Genomic DNA, 15,410 nt, shown 5'->3' on the forward strand with positions numbered 1-15,410 from the left:
AGACCACGGCCTTGCCCAACACAAGTTATAAATTTGGGCACCATCGGGGATCGAACCCGAGACCCCAGGATTACAAGGCCAGCGTTCTAACCGCTAGACCACCGTGGCTGTGTAAATAAGTATATGAAACTTAAATTCTAACCTCGAAGGAAACACAAGGCATCTGCATTATAAGGATAACGAAATAATAAGATGTTTACTCGAAGAATCACATGAAACCCATGACTTCAAAGGATAGCCAGAGACGATTATGAGTTTAAGAAATGTTTTGCTTTAATACAGGAAACAAATGAGCTACTTCTCTCATATGGGAAGGAAAGTGACCTAAGAGAATCTTAGAAGGATCGAGTCGTAACATGCGATCTGTGAACTTTCCTAAAAGGAATAAGGATAAATACAGCTGATCCAAAGATTCTGCCCGATGTCTTTCCAAATGTAAATAACACGCGTAAAGTAAAGAAAGTTCAAAAGAATCACAGTACAAAAATATATCGTGTATATCTTTCAATAAGAATATAAATGTTGAGGATAAATTTGGCAGAATCTGAAACGTGAGCCCGACATGGATTGGGTGGAAAGTTGTGTACCGCTGTCCTAAATTGTTTATGAGGTCATGGAATTGTTGGAAGAAGGCGCCCCCAGGCAAAACACCGCTGTAGCTAGGTGGTGGTCGTCTCATTAATTATACAATGCACAAAAGAGAAGGATAAGAATGTATTTGTATTGTTTCCTAATGTGGCCGCCAGGACATGTGGCGCCTGTTGTAGTAGTCGCTGGAGTGCTTGATTAAACTTCACCTACAGAGCCAGTCTTGAAACAGCGCCGTGTTGGCTTTTGTCTGATGCCGGCTTCATGCGTTTAGAATACGCTGGAATTTTCGCTTCGGACAACGAAAAGTAACAATTTTATAAATTACTAATTTTTAAACATATCGGATTCAATTTAATCTAAATTATTTCAATTTAACTTTAAATTACTTAAACTGAAAATGTTTATGTTCTGATTTACTGCATTAACAGAATAACAAATTTACGAGTTTCTAGGCTTACAAAACGTCGTCTATTACAGTGTTATTCAACCTGGGGTACGCGTACCCTCGGGGGTACGCGAAGACATTTTTGGGGGTACGTGAAATTTAAAAAAAATTATATTATTTTATGATAAACACTGAATAATCAGTAATTTAATTTATATAATTCATTTTAAATGTAATTATATACTATGTATAACTTGAATTATACACCAACAACTTTGGGGGTACAAAGTTGAAGAGAAATTATATCTGGGGGTACGTGAAATTTTAAAAAAAATATTATTTTATGATAAACACGGAATAATCAGTAATTTAATTTATTTATTTCATTTTAAATGTTATTATATACTATGTATAACTTGAATTATACACCAACAACTTTGGGGGTACAAAGTTGAAGAGAAATTATATCTGGGGGTACGTGAAATTTAAAAAACAAATATTATTTTATGATAAACACGGAATAATCAGTAATTTAATTTATTTAATTCATTTTAAATGTAATTATATACTATGTATAACTTGAATTATACACCAACAACTTTGGGGGTACAAAGTTGAAGAGAAATTATATCTGGGGGTACGTGAAATTTTAAAAAATATATTATTTTATGATAAACACTGAATAATCAGTAATTTAATTTATTTATTTCAGTTTAAATGTTATTATATACTATGTATAACTTGAATTATACACCAACAACTTTGGGGGTACAAAGTTGAAGAGAAATTATATCTGGGGGTACGCGAACAAAAAAGGCTGAATACCACTGGTCTATTACACTGGTTAAAGAACATAAATTACACGTGTATGAAAATGATGTGCTGAAGAAAATATCTGCATCTGAGAAGGATTAGAAGCGGACCAAAGTGAGAAACTAATTATTTATACAGGTCATTCAATACTGGTAGAGCACTTCAATCAAGAAAATATACACGGCTGCACTATGTAATGTAAGAAAACACAAATCAAACAAATGTTAGATCAACGTTTTAGAAATTCGCCACTTAGAAATATGAAAAGGATTGTGAGTTAATATCAGATAATAGGAATAATGGATCTTACCTGTTACGGAAACAGGTTTTAAGGATTTGAAATGGACTGCTTCTGAATCTTGTAAAGTGGCAGGCAATATCATTAGCGATGTAAAGCTTTCGGCTCTAATACACAAGTGTTTGTCAACTGCGTTTAAAAATCTATGGGCTAAATTCTCCTTACTGCTATAAGCTTCACGCGCCATTAAATTCAAGTTGTAACAACCGATATTATAATTAAAAACCCATTTAATACGGAAATGTAGATTTGCCTAATACTTTATACAGATCCACGTCTAGCTGGAATTTTTTCCGATTTGTGTACAGCTATATAGTAAACCGTAAAAGTAATTTACTGAGTTACCAACACAGAGCGCAGTTGAAGTGTACTGTTTGCTGTCTTACTGCTCAGTCGACATTTCAAACAACATTCAAAGGTTTATTCTTGTTTTTAACTAACTAACTTTAATCAAATTTAATACCTAAGTAGGATCTGAGGTTTTCACGGTGGTGTGTCCGAAGATGGCTGTCTTCTAGGGTTACAGCGCCATGTAGTCTTGTAGAAGTTTACCGACGTTTCAGAGGTCCTTGTTGCCTTTATCACCAGAGCTTTACAACCCAGAAGATAACCACTGTAATAAGATGTTATTTTTGTTATAACTCCTATACCTGAGAATATGATCTATTCTGACTGGTCTGACAATAAATTAATTTACGATGTATTTTATTATTCAGTGTTCTGTCTGACGACAGGTCCATATGAACAGGATCCTTCCATCCTTTTCTCGGACTGGGACCTGTTCATATACGTTCTTGGCAGATGATCCAGAAGAGGTTTGCCATTGCCTTCTTCTGTGTGTGAATGGAGTAATTGTTGGGATGCCACGGAGGAAAACTCCGTGTTACCTAGACCACGGCCTTGCCCAACACAAGTTATAAATTCGGGCACCGCCGGGAATCGAACCCGAGACCCCAGGATTACAAGGCCAGCGTTCTAACCGCTAGCCCACCTCATCTTATTATTATTTAGTGTTCTGTCTGACGACAGGTCCATATGAACAGGATCCTTCCATCCTTTTCTCGGACTGGGACCTGTTCATATACGTTCTTGGCAGATGATCCAGAAGTGGTTTGCCATTGCCTTCTTCTGTGTGTGAATGGGATGCCACGGAGAAACCGGGAAAGCCCCCGGAGGAAAACTCCGTGTTGCCTACGATGTACGGCCCAATAAAGAAAATGAGAGAAACATATCTCAAAATTTGTAGGTTCTCCCGGCAGTGAATACGTTGACTGAAGAATTCTACACAGCGACATAACCCAGAGGACTATAATCGACTTAATTTGGAACCGGTCAGCTGGCCTTAGCCTAGTCTGCAGACTCACTCCAAAGGCGTCCAGATTTTAACTCTGACCAAGTGTGCAGTGCAGCCAACTTTCTCCGTGAATTTTAGTTCTCCAATCACTACTATTTATCATTACTACCATTTCCAATATTACTGCGATAATAATTCGATAATTTTAGAATTATTTCAGAGTTAAATTTATCTGGTTTACTAAAATATGACAATATTTCAAACGCTTGATATGTAGTTTATTTAAATACATGTTTCAGCTATAGAGGTTACGAAATAATGTATCATGCTGAATATAATGCTATGTCAGAGCACTGGATAAGACGAGAAGGTAATCATGAATAGGCTAGAATGTGGGAAGGAAGCGACCGTGGTCTATTTCAAGTTATTATTATAAAATTAGCCTGGAAAGATAGGAAATGCAGGTCATAACCCGGCCGAGCTTCAAAGTTGGTACATCTGAATACAAGTCTAAAGCGTTACTTCTACATCAGTGATAGATTACTTAATGTACTGGAACTAAATTCAGAAAATAATATATCCATTTCGAAAAAAATAAAAGGCAATACGTTAGAAAAGTCTAACTTTCTCGGAGAATTTCTGGAGTGGAACTAAACTTATTTGTTTCGACATCATTTTAATCCCTTGTCAAAATTTGGTCATTAACAACACACTTAATGACACGCGCAAAATTCAAGGTACAGACCATGGTCAAACAAGATTGGGAATATGACATTGGAACACAGCCCTGAGAGAAATTTCCTCATCACCCCCGCCGTCGTTGAGGGGGGGGGGGGGGTTGTTTGAGGACGGGATTGGTTGCTGGCTGTTTTCGCTGGTTACAGCATCCGAACAGGAGCAAACCAAGTCTCAGTCTGCGAAGGTGGCAGAGACGCGCGGGCGACTCAACGTACAGTGTGGCAAATCACGAGACCACAGATTTGCATATATTCGGGAACGGATAATGGTTACGAGACAGCAAAGGAAACTCAATACCAGAAGTGAACTCTCTGTATGTCGGATGAAAATTCCGGTATTGTGACGTTTCGCTAGTGATTCTTGTTTAAACAGACGTTAAGCTTAATGGACGTTTCCGTGCTTATCACGTGTTAGTTAGTGTCTTAGCTGTCAACAAACATGTGGCGGTTCCTGGCGGCTCTCCTGTTTGCTTTTCCCACGGGTAAGTGTTTTTATCGTCCCGCCATAATTTTAACGGTGTAATAAAAGTGTTCCTGAAACAGCGGTAAGTCTTGGATAATCGGCGTTGTATCTACAAATGTAAGTCGGTAGATGATTCCTCTAATATTTCTCACAAACAAATGGTAACTATATGCACCACCTGATATATCAATCAGTAATTCTGCATTTTATCCACAAAGTCTTAGTGTATTTATCGGTTGCATACGATTCTCACAGTAAACAGCAATTATTTCCTTAAAAAGAATTAACATGATCTTTGTAATGGTTACGGATTGTGTTCTCTTTGCGGTACGGACCGAAAGTTTAACTATTATTAAGAATAGTTTTAGCTTTGAAGGGCTAAATTTCGTTTTCAGCTGTAAATCGATATGAAAAGGTGACGTAAAATGAATTAATAAATAATATAGCGATCTTATATAAATTTATTTAAGATCAAGAATTTTTATTTGGATATGCTTAAACGTAGCTGAGAATTAAATAATGCATGACTTAATGAGGGTCAAAACTTATGAGCTGTGCAAGGAATGTAGACCTCCCCTTCCCAAAATAAAATACGGACTAACACAGAATATGCCCTCTAGAAACTTAGAAAATTTATGTATTTAGTAACGCAAATGCGATCTTTATGAGCCTCTGTTATTCAAGTCAACCCAAATTTCGTGATCAGGTAGCCATAAACTTGCACATGAACGCACACATATTTGTTGAGGGCCTTAACTCTAAATTCTCTTTTACGAGTACAATAGAAAGCTGATTATTTGTAACAACTGGGAGAAAGAGGGATCGGATAATCCAAACAAGCACGGTTAATTAAAATTAAATTCTATTAGAATTATATATTTATATATTAGAATACATATTTGTACACAGAAACATACATATTTACATTGCAAAAGACACATAAAAGTTTTAAACATTCTTTCTTAAAGCAATTTTATCAGAAGTTACGTAATTTATGTATGATTTGAGGTTTTCACAGCGGTGAGTATGAAGATTTCTGTCTTCTGGGTTGTTGCGCTGTGTAGTCTGGTCGATGTTAACCAACGTTTCAGAGGTCATACTGCCTCCATCATCAGGGCGATGAAGGTTTCTGTCTTCTGGGTTGTTGCGCTGTGTAGTCTGGTCGATGTTAACCAACGTTTCAGAGGTCATACTGCCTCCATCATCAGGGCGATGAAGGTTTCTGTCTTCTGGGTTGTTGCGCTGTGTAGTCTGGTCGATGTTAACCAACGTTTCAGAGGTCATACTGCCTCCGTCATCAGGGCGATGGTTGGTTAACATCGACCAGACAACACAGCGCAACAACCCAGAAGACAGAAATCTTCATACGTAATTTATGTTTGATTTAACTACATGCCAGAGACAACGTAAGACCACGGATAATCCGCTCCACGGGTAATTGGCCACCAGATAATCCGCTCACTACCGTATATCATTATATGACTTCGGGCTTCATTCTACTACCTGGGAACGACCCTGGAGCAGCGCATCTCTTCAACGTTGCCTCAATCTTGTGTCAGCGTTGAGAGTTGAGATGTTTACTTTGCTTATCGGAAGTCCCAAAACATTACCTGAGTGCTGTAACCCACCATTTCTCCTCCCACGATTCGCTGGTCCGGGCACCACCCACAGCCCACACCCGTTGGCAGAGGCGCCATGAGAGTTAACCTGACTTCATGCCTTTGCAATGGAAAAAGAAGGAAACTTATTACATATTCGTACGCCTTCACGCTGCAGAACTTATGTTCCTCAATTAGAAATAGAAATTATCGTTTTCACAAAAACTAGTTAAGTCCACGCTCCCATGCTATACTTCTTCAATGTCTACTTTAATATTATCCTTTCATTTACGTCTAGGTGTCCAAAATAGCCTCCTTCCTTTACTGTGAAATTTACAGATGTTTCAGACGTGTTTTCTGCCTCCATCATCAGAGTGATAATCGCCTTGATGATGGAGGCAGCAAGTCCCTCTGAAACGTAGGCAAACTTCTATCAGAATACATGGCGCTACAACCCAAGAGACAGTCATCTTCACAGTAGCAGCCGCGAGAACCTCAAATACTACGTCCTTTATTGTTTTAAATCTCTGGTGGATACATGCTTGCTCTTCTGGGCAAGAGTAGGCTTATTGCTGTTTTGTGTGCTTTGAGTTGATGCCTTGCATGCGTACTGTGCTGTTAGTGTGAAGGGCTCAGAGTATCACAATAACGTTAAGCCCCTGTTTCCTTAGTGTGATTACAATTTCATCATAGAACGCAACCCCGCAACACATTTCCGAGCGATTACCCCAGTTTTCGTACAATACAGTGTGTTTGTAAATTTACGGTGAGCTCCTCAGTCTTTACTATTTTGTAACAATTGTGTCTTAAATATAAAATGTAAGAGAAATAGTGAAAGATCATTTGTGTTGTTGGTGAAATCGAAAGTCGTACTGTAAAGTCTTATCTGTATTTCACATTCTTGCTACACCCGACTTAAAAATATCAGTAATATATTCAAATGGTCCTGTCGCGACTCGGCACCAATTCCTTTGCAAATTCCTACAAATGCAAGTAGCAAAGTGAAGTCCGGAGACTGGGGTGGCCAAAGCTTCCGATCTTCCTTGTCTAATTCACTACTCTGGGAAAACTTTTACTTAGACCCTACGAATAAAATCTGCACAGGAATTTATGTCAGAACAGGTTGAAAGTCTGTACTATTGTTTGTTGTAACACGTAGGTCCAGTATGATAAGAGACTAAATAAAAGTACAAATTCTTTACTAAGAGTTGATGAAGACTGACGATGTTATATAAATAAATAAACCCAGTGAAAAACATTCGCCGACGACATGCTGAAATTCAAGGTTCCGAACGATTTAATCCAATATTTCCATCTACATAAAAAACAGATAACTGTAAAATAGTAATGTTTAATCAGGCATTTTAAAAAAGAAATTACTCACTTTTCTAGTACCCAAAAGCTCATCATCATATCCACAACAGACTGGAACTGAACCACTCCCTGAGTCTGGTCAATCAAGTATACTCATTCACATCTTATTTTGTAAGACCCATTTTAATATTATCCTCCCATCTACGCCTGTGCCTACCAAGTTTTGTCATATTTTCAGGCAACACATTTCTTATGTCTCCCATGCGTGCAACATGTCTCACGTATCACATCCTCCTTCATTCGTCCAACGTAATTGGTTTTCGTCAAGAGTACAAATTATGAAAATTTCTCATTACGTAATTGTCCCACGATCGTATTACTTTCCACCTACATTCATATATTTTCTCTGAAGATGATAATGATGACACTAAAAACACAACACCAATTTTTATCCCAGTGCTATTTTACCCACTGAAACGCATACAAGAACAGGAGTTGAAAGCAACATTCGATACTGGGCCAACAGATTCAAATCCCTGCGCATTTAACATTTCCCACACCTCACTAAGTCTACAGCCCTTATTTAAGCCCTAGGCACTGGAGGATCGTAAAACCTTTTCTGAGGTTAGTCTCACTTGGTTTTACCAGTATACTGAGTTCCACCGTTTTTGGCCTCTGAACTTAGTGAATTGGAACCTCGGAGCGAGTCACTTACCAGATGATTGCTGGAAGGTATGGCAGAAGGCCGCGTACAGTACACTCCAAATAAAATATAAACATGGTATGTAACACAGGAAAGTCGACTTCATTACACTACACACCACTAGAAAATTAACACTGCAGAGAGTATTAGATAATATTATCTTCTTCACAACTTCTCGGTCCTCTTAAAATTTTTCCACACCTCACAGACCATCGCTTTCTGACATATCACTCGATTCATTAAAACCTCTTATGCTGTCCACTACAATAATATTCAATTATATATATTAGTGACAAAGCGTGACTAGGCGTGAGCTCCTGTGAAAGCGTGACGAGAGGACACCCTAAGTGTTAAAATATGACCAACATCTTAAAAGCGTGACCAAGTGTGACAAATCGTGACTACGCGTGACGTACTGTAACGGCGTGACGAGAAGTTGCCAGAAGTGTTGAAAAGTGACGAATTCTTACAAAGCGTGACCTACTGTAACGGCGTGACGAATTGAGGCTTAAGTGCCAAAACGTAACAACATTTTTCAAAACGTTACCTAACCTAACAAAATCCACCTAACAAACTTAACCTAACCCAACCTAATCTAACCTAACAAAACCTAAACTAATCTAACCCAACCTATCCTAACCTAACCTGACGTAACTTCATCTAACGTATTGCAAAGCAGCAAAAATTTACCGAGCCGTACGTGACATAATGTAAGCGTGACGAAGTGTGACTTATTGACCACACGTGTCCAAGCGTGACCAGGCGTGACATGCTTTGACCTCTTGAAAAAGATCACCATGTGTCGAAATGTGAAGATTTACCAAAGCGTGACTAAACGTGACCAAGCATGACAAAGTGTGACTAAGCGTGACCTGCTATAAAGGCGTGACGAGAGGTCACCTTAAGTATTAAAATACTACGAAGATTTGAAAATCGTGTTTAAGCGTGACTAAGCGTGCTCACGCGTGACAAAGCGTGACGTACTATAACGGCGTGACGAGATGTTGCCAGAAGTGTCGAAATGTGAGGAATTATTACAAAGCATGACCAAGCGTGACAAGGCGTGACTAGGCGTGACGTACTGTAACTGTATTGTGGCTGTAAGTGTCAACGTCAGAAAATTTTCAAAACGTTACCTAATCTTACAAAATCCACTAAACAAACTTAAACTAACCTAACCTAACCTAACCCAACCTAACTTTATACATGGTACAAATTATGATATACTAATAATCACAGGGCGTCAAAATAAAGATATGATTGGATATATTTAAACTATTTTAATTCATTGCAGTAACACGTTTCAAATGTAACGAGTTGTTCATTCTGAACACAAATTATGTTTATTTCTCTCTATATTCAGGAGCTTTCTGAATAAATAAGAACTGAAAGTAGGAATATTTTTGATACAATTAAATGTAGGGTCAGTGCGTGGAACGCCTATTGAATGACAGTCGAAATAAAGCTTTAATCCAAGCGGCGATGACTGTTGCCCCAACATGAGGAAACGGACCTAGTCAGTGCAGACAATGGACAACGTCGACATTTGTAATTAATCGAACTCCTCTGCATTCCATTCAGACTGTGACTTCTCTACTCGGAACAAACAATGTTACAAGGGAAAACAAATGAATGTCAATAAACACTGTACAAATATAGCTGAAGAGTGTATTATGTAACTTGCATGCAGAATATCTGGTTTAAAATTTTACCAGTCTCTGCTACACTCGTCAATGTGCCAAATATATATGTCTAGGACAGGGTGGCGGACCCTTTCAACATAGCCTGCAAAAAAAGTCTCTAAAGCATAATAGACTACTAAAACCTCATCTCTCGGAAGAAAAGAACTACAATTTGAACTCCGCTATACAAAGCCCGTCACTGGACAAGATCCTCACTTTGTCTGCCTTTCATTACCAAAATATATATTAGCATGATCCCCTTTTTAATCGAATGATCGTCTTCCAAAACGTTAAATCATTAACACTTTATAAACATTTTATTATATGCCCCTTAGATCTACATGTCTACTCTTACAGTACTAAGTTAACCGCGTAAATTACGAAGAAGCTTTGTTATTCAAAAATTCAATGTATCTTACGTCAGAATATTTGAAATAAAAATGAACACAAAATAATTCTGAGATTCTGCATGATTATATAACCCCCTTCTCTTGGAACTTGTGGGAAGAATTTAATAAGTCTCAAAGAACAAGTTGACATCAGTGAACTGAACTGATAGATCTTACATTACGAAGACTGAGCTTGACTGGACTGAAAATTGGAAGGGGTCTCGACACTTTATATATTCAGAATATAGTACGAAGCTGGTCTCGAGCCAATTTTAACACCACTCAAAATGAGTTAGAAGTTAGTGAAGCGAAAACGCGGGGTACTTGGGGGTGGGGGTGGGGGTGGGGGGGTTTGTAAGTTCATACACTAAAATCTCTGCGATTACACGAACAAAAGGTTTGTTCAGGTACAAATTCTCAGGAGAGATATGTTTTTAAATATAAAATATGACTTAAATTCATGTGTTAACAGCAGATATAGGATGAAAGCAGTTGTCCAAGGAACAGGTGATACGGGGTTAAATTCAAGAAATGTTATTCAATTACAATTCAACACAAGAACGGACAAATACGTTCTTCGGAGTGTTACTGAACATTTGTGTTGTGATGTGCAGAAGTATTAGTAGTTGTTGTTATTGGTACACGCCTCTTAGAGACTTCGTTTCCAGCGGATCAAAATTTTGAAAACGACTGTGCTGGAAAAGGGCTGCAATTTGTATTACCGGTACGGAAAATTAAAGCGCTAAAGTCTGTGATTCTGATACAATCAATAATAATGGGTCACGGGAGATCTCAGTGCACGCGCACGCGCTGATCCCTTCCAATGGGTATTATGTTTCTTGGGGATGTGAAGTAGAAACGAGCAGTAGCAGCTCAGGGCATTATTGGATTTTTGGAAGTTAATATTTTCTTGGTGTGGAATAAAACTCGTCTCATTACTGTGGATAGTTTTGAGAAGTTATTAACTTACGAGGAATTGTCATTCTGAACAGAGATTAGAGATACAGTGATTTCTGAATCACTGTGATTCTGTTAAACGTTATTTGTGGGTAACAGTGATTGCATTACTGTTACATTCCGGTAACAGACTATCTCTACGGCCGTGTAAAGTAATGGATGAGAAAAGGTTCTGAAAGTGTGAGCAGTGCTGTGAACGACAGGCTTCTTTATTATTTACAGCGAAACTTTGCTACATTTCAGGTAGACAATTAATTAAATGATCCATTTATTTATGATATTCATTTAGTTCAAACGTATTTTAATTAAAAATATTTATTTTAATGCGTTATTACTTATAGACGCTGTGTCAACTTCTAAGATAATGAGCCTAATTATCTTCAGAATATATAGTGTGTTGGATTAATAAGACATGCACGTCTATTTTCAATTAAAAATAAATAAAAACAGTAAAAGTTTACTTCATAACTAATTGGAACTCGTGAAGGTAATAAATGAAACAAGCTTATACAAGAATAAGGCGAGATGTCAATTAGTAGTTAAATTATAACGAGAACTGAGAAGAGCCTAGAACGCTCTTCATGGGGCTAGAAAGTGAAATATAATCACTATTAATACAGTCACTGCTACTTACCAAGTAAACAGTGGTTACGGCGATGTGCGAGTAACAGTGATTATATAACTGTTTGTGACATATCAACTGAATCACTGTAATTCATTTAGGGAATTTGGTCCTTCTATAAAATCTGCGATCGCTTAACACGGGGGGGGGGGGGGGGGGGGCAGTCTACAGCTATTTTCATTAACTATATTTCTCTACTATGCAAAATCAAATTTTGCCAAAGACTCGCCAAAACGGCTACGGAAACCTATGAAATGCTAAAGCAAGCATTTGGGGAGTCCGCAATGGGTCGTGCACAAACATTTGTGTGGCATTCACGTTTTAAAAATGGCCGAACCTCTGTCGATAATGACGAGCGTTCTGGACGACCATCTTCGAGCACAACGCCCGAAAATGTTACGAAGATTCGGCAGGCCATTCACGAAGATCGACGTCGTACCATCAACGACTTGTGCGACATTGTTGGGATAGGCTATGGGACCTGTCAGCTGATTCTAAAGGAAGAACTCCACATGCGACGCATCGCAGCCAAGTTTGTGCCAAGGCTCCTGTCTGAGGACCAGAAGCAGAATCGACTTCTCGTTTGTCAGGAGCTCAAAGATCTTGCAAGAACCGAGCCCAACTTCCTTTCTAAGCTCCTTGTGACTTCTTCCTCTTCCCAAAGATAAAAATTCAGCTAAAGGGAAGGAGATTTGAGACGATAGAAGAGATTCAGGCAGAATCGCAGATGGTGCTTGACAGGCTGACAAAGAAAGATTTCCAGGGATGCTTCCAGGCTTGGCAGCGGCGCTGGGATCGTTGTGTTCACTCCCAGGGGAACTACTTCGAGGGTGATGGATGAATTTAATACCTGAGATAAGTGTACGGGTTTTTATACGCGCAGTCTTGAAACTTTCCGATCGCACCTCGTATTCAAATAATTTTATTCTCACATTTGCTTTTAATTCTAGGCAGGCACTTTCCTATAACATCATTAAATCTGAAATATGATATGGATTTTTTTTTCCATCTTCCTGTTACATCTTGGACTCAAATACCGTCTTTTTCCACTCAAAGTATTGTTATCATCCTGAAATCGTTTTAAGAGTCCGACATCGACCCTAGATCATATTCAGGTGGACTTAGCCGGTTTTATAAAGAAGCCCATCGCACCTCAGACAAACGCGCAGGCGCGTGCTGACAGATGTTACGTGTTGTCTGTAATTAGGATGAAGACTTCTGTCTTCAGTTCTCCACAAATGAGTTACTGAATGTTTCTAATTCTTTGTGATTAGCGAAAGGATGTCGATAAAATCACGGTCCTAATTACAACTCTTCTCTTCATCAAAAACTCTTTCCTTCTACTTTGTCCTCCGCGTTACTTTCCAGTAATCACTTCGTTGTATCTTTCAAAATGCTGGACCAGTTGTCGGAACTGGACAGTTTTCTGGACTCGAAGAAATGTCTTCCAGTTCGCTAACCTATCGGCGGTCCCGACTGCGTACGAGAGGAACACTACAGAATTTAAGAGGAAGGTAATTGATGGTCAGGCGCGCACACATGAGAGCAGACGAGAACCGGGACATTGCTTACACTGTAATTTATAAGTCTAGATGATGTAGAATATATGTCTGAAAAATGTACGTATATAATTTGTTCTATCAATGTTTGTTTTTGTTTTACATATTATTGAAAGCCTTGGTTGTTTGTCGAGTGTCTTAATACACTTATGTCCTCAATCGGAAGAAACTATTTTCATCTCTATAAAGTAACTGCAATGGAATGCTTCCAAACATATACCACCATACAGTACAATTATTTGGCTCCTTATATATAGGTCGGTCACCTAACTATTTCGTGTTTGACATAAAAATGGTATAAAACTTAATGAAAGACTCTCGGGCTACAAGCCACGTTAGCTGTAGCAAGGACCTCTGAAACGTCGACAAACTTCTACAAGACCCAGAAGACAGAAATCTTCAAGGTGTTACTCGATTTTGGTTCTCAAAGCCTCGATTATTCTGCATGAGTGCGTGTACCCCGCTGATTGCTAGTTGTTGTATTGTTATTGGAAGTCAAGAATTGATAGCTCCCAAGGCGTGAGGGAACAGGAGAGAGGAAAGAAAGAAAACATCAGATAAGAAAAATCCTCAGGTAGCGTTCAAATAGTAGCAGGCGGCAAATAGAAGGGCAGACTTGGAGCAAGTTGGAAAACGTTTTGTTAGCCGCTTGGGAACTACTCTACAGCTGCAGGCAACGGTGAGTGTACACTCAGTGCCCTGTAATCGCCACGGCGTTGTCGATTTATACCTCGGCGAGGCTTCAGATTCTCGTGGCAGCAAGTACAGACGTTTCAGAGGTGTCTACTGCCTTCATCACCAGGGCTGCACGCAGCAAAAGACCACTGAAACGAATACACGGCTCTGTATCCCGCAAGGCAGTCATATTTGATTTTTTATTTAATTTATTCATAGTTTATCTTATTGAGCCACGGTGGTCTAGCGGTTAGAACGCTGGCCTTGTAATCCTGGGGTCTCGGGTTCGATTCCCGGCGGCGCCCGAATTTATAACTTGTGTTGGGCAAGGCCGTGGTCTAGGCAACACGGAGTTTTCCTCCGGGGGCTTCCCCGGTTTCTCCGTGGCATCCCAACAATTACTCCATTCACACACAGAAGAAGGCAATGGCAAACCACTTCTGGATCATCTGCCAAGAACGTATATGAACAGGTCCCAGTCCGAGAAAAGGATGGAAGGATCCTGTTCATATGGACCTGTCGTCAGACAGAACACTGAATAAATAAAGTTTATCTTACAATGTTTTCTGTACCTCATACCATTTTAAGACAAATTACATGATCACTGGTAAATTCCCATAAGGCCCAAAATCCCTTAACATCATTATCGTGATAAGGGTTATATAACAAGGTACGTATTCATAAGCATTATTCCATAAGGCACAAAATCCCTTTTCAGCAAATGACCACCAATCGACAGTGTTTATTAACAACGAGTTCAGATGGAAGGAAACGCTTATGGCATAAGTTCATTTGTCTGGAGAGACTCCAGGCCGAAATATGAACCTCAGACCTTACGTACTTTTAACCTTGTTTAATAAATTTCACACCGAAAAATGATTCAAACTATTGTGGTTGTATAAATTGAGATCGGAGGTTTTAACAGCCGAGAAAATGTGGACTGTGACACCGTGTTGTTTATTCGTGGTTACCAACGTTTCAGATGAACGTACTGCCTCAATCTTCAGGGCACACGTTTTACCACCTACAAGACAACATGGCTTCACAGTCCAAAGATGATAGCAAGTTACGAACATTCATGGAATCTATATTGTGTCATATAACAAAGTATTAAGCGAAGTTTTAAAGACGAAGCTGTTGTTTTGTATGGGTGCGAAACATGGTCTCTCACTCAGAGGGAGGAACACACATTGCAGGTGTTTGAGAATCGGGTGTTGAGGAGGATATTTGGGCCTAAGAGGGAAGACGATGGGGCGTGGAGAAAACTGCACAATGACGAGCTTAAAAATCTGTACTGCTTCCCCAGTATTGTGAGGGTGATTAAGTCGAG

General features: G+C 39.0%; 2 protein-coding genes across 4 annotated transcripts in view; one reads left to right on the forward strand and one right to left on the reverse strand.

Moving 5' to 3' along the window:
- The window catches only part of Ssrp (structure specific recognition protein), a 63,047-nt gene that overhangs the window by 13,553 nt on the left and 34,084 nt on the right, over positions 1-15,410 (reverse strand). The window lies entirely within an intron of this gene.
- Positions 4,277-15,410, forward strand: part of LOC110836812 (uncharacterized) — a 63,970-nt gene continuing 52,836 nt past the window's right edge. For 2 of the 3 annotated variants that reach the window (XM_087349413.1, XM_087349415.1), the window contains exon 1: positions 4,284-4,600. In XM_087349413.1, coding sequence (XP_087205539.1) covers positions 4,558-4,600 — 43 coding nt within the window. In that variant the 5' untranslated portion in view covers positions 4,284-4,557. Of the gene's footprint in view, positions 4,601-15,410 lie in introns of all 3 variants that reach the window. The other variant, XR_015535288.1, reaches the window with a different exon arrangement.

This window comes from Zootermopsis nevadensis, unplaced genomic scaffold, assembly GCF_977971745.1.
Source record: "Zootermopsis nevadensis isolate Lab colony 2312 unplaced genomic scaffold, Znev_1.0 Znev_ptg000016l, whole genome shotgun sequence".
NCBI lineage: Eukaryota > Metazoa > Arthropoda > Insecta > Blattodea > Termopsidae > Zootermopsis > Zootermopsis nevadensis.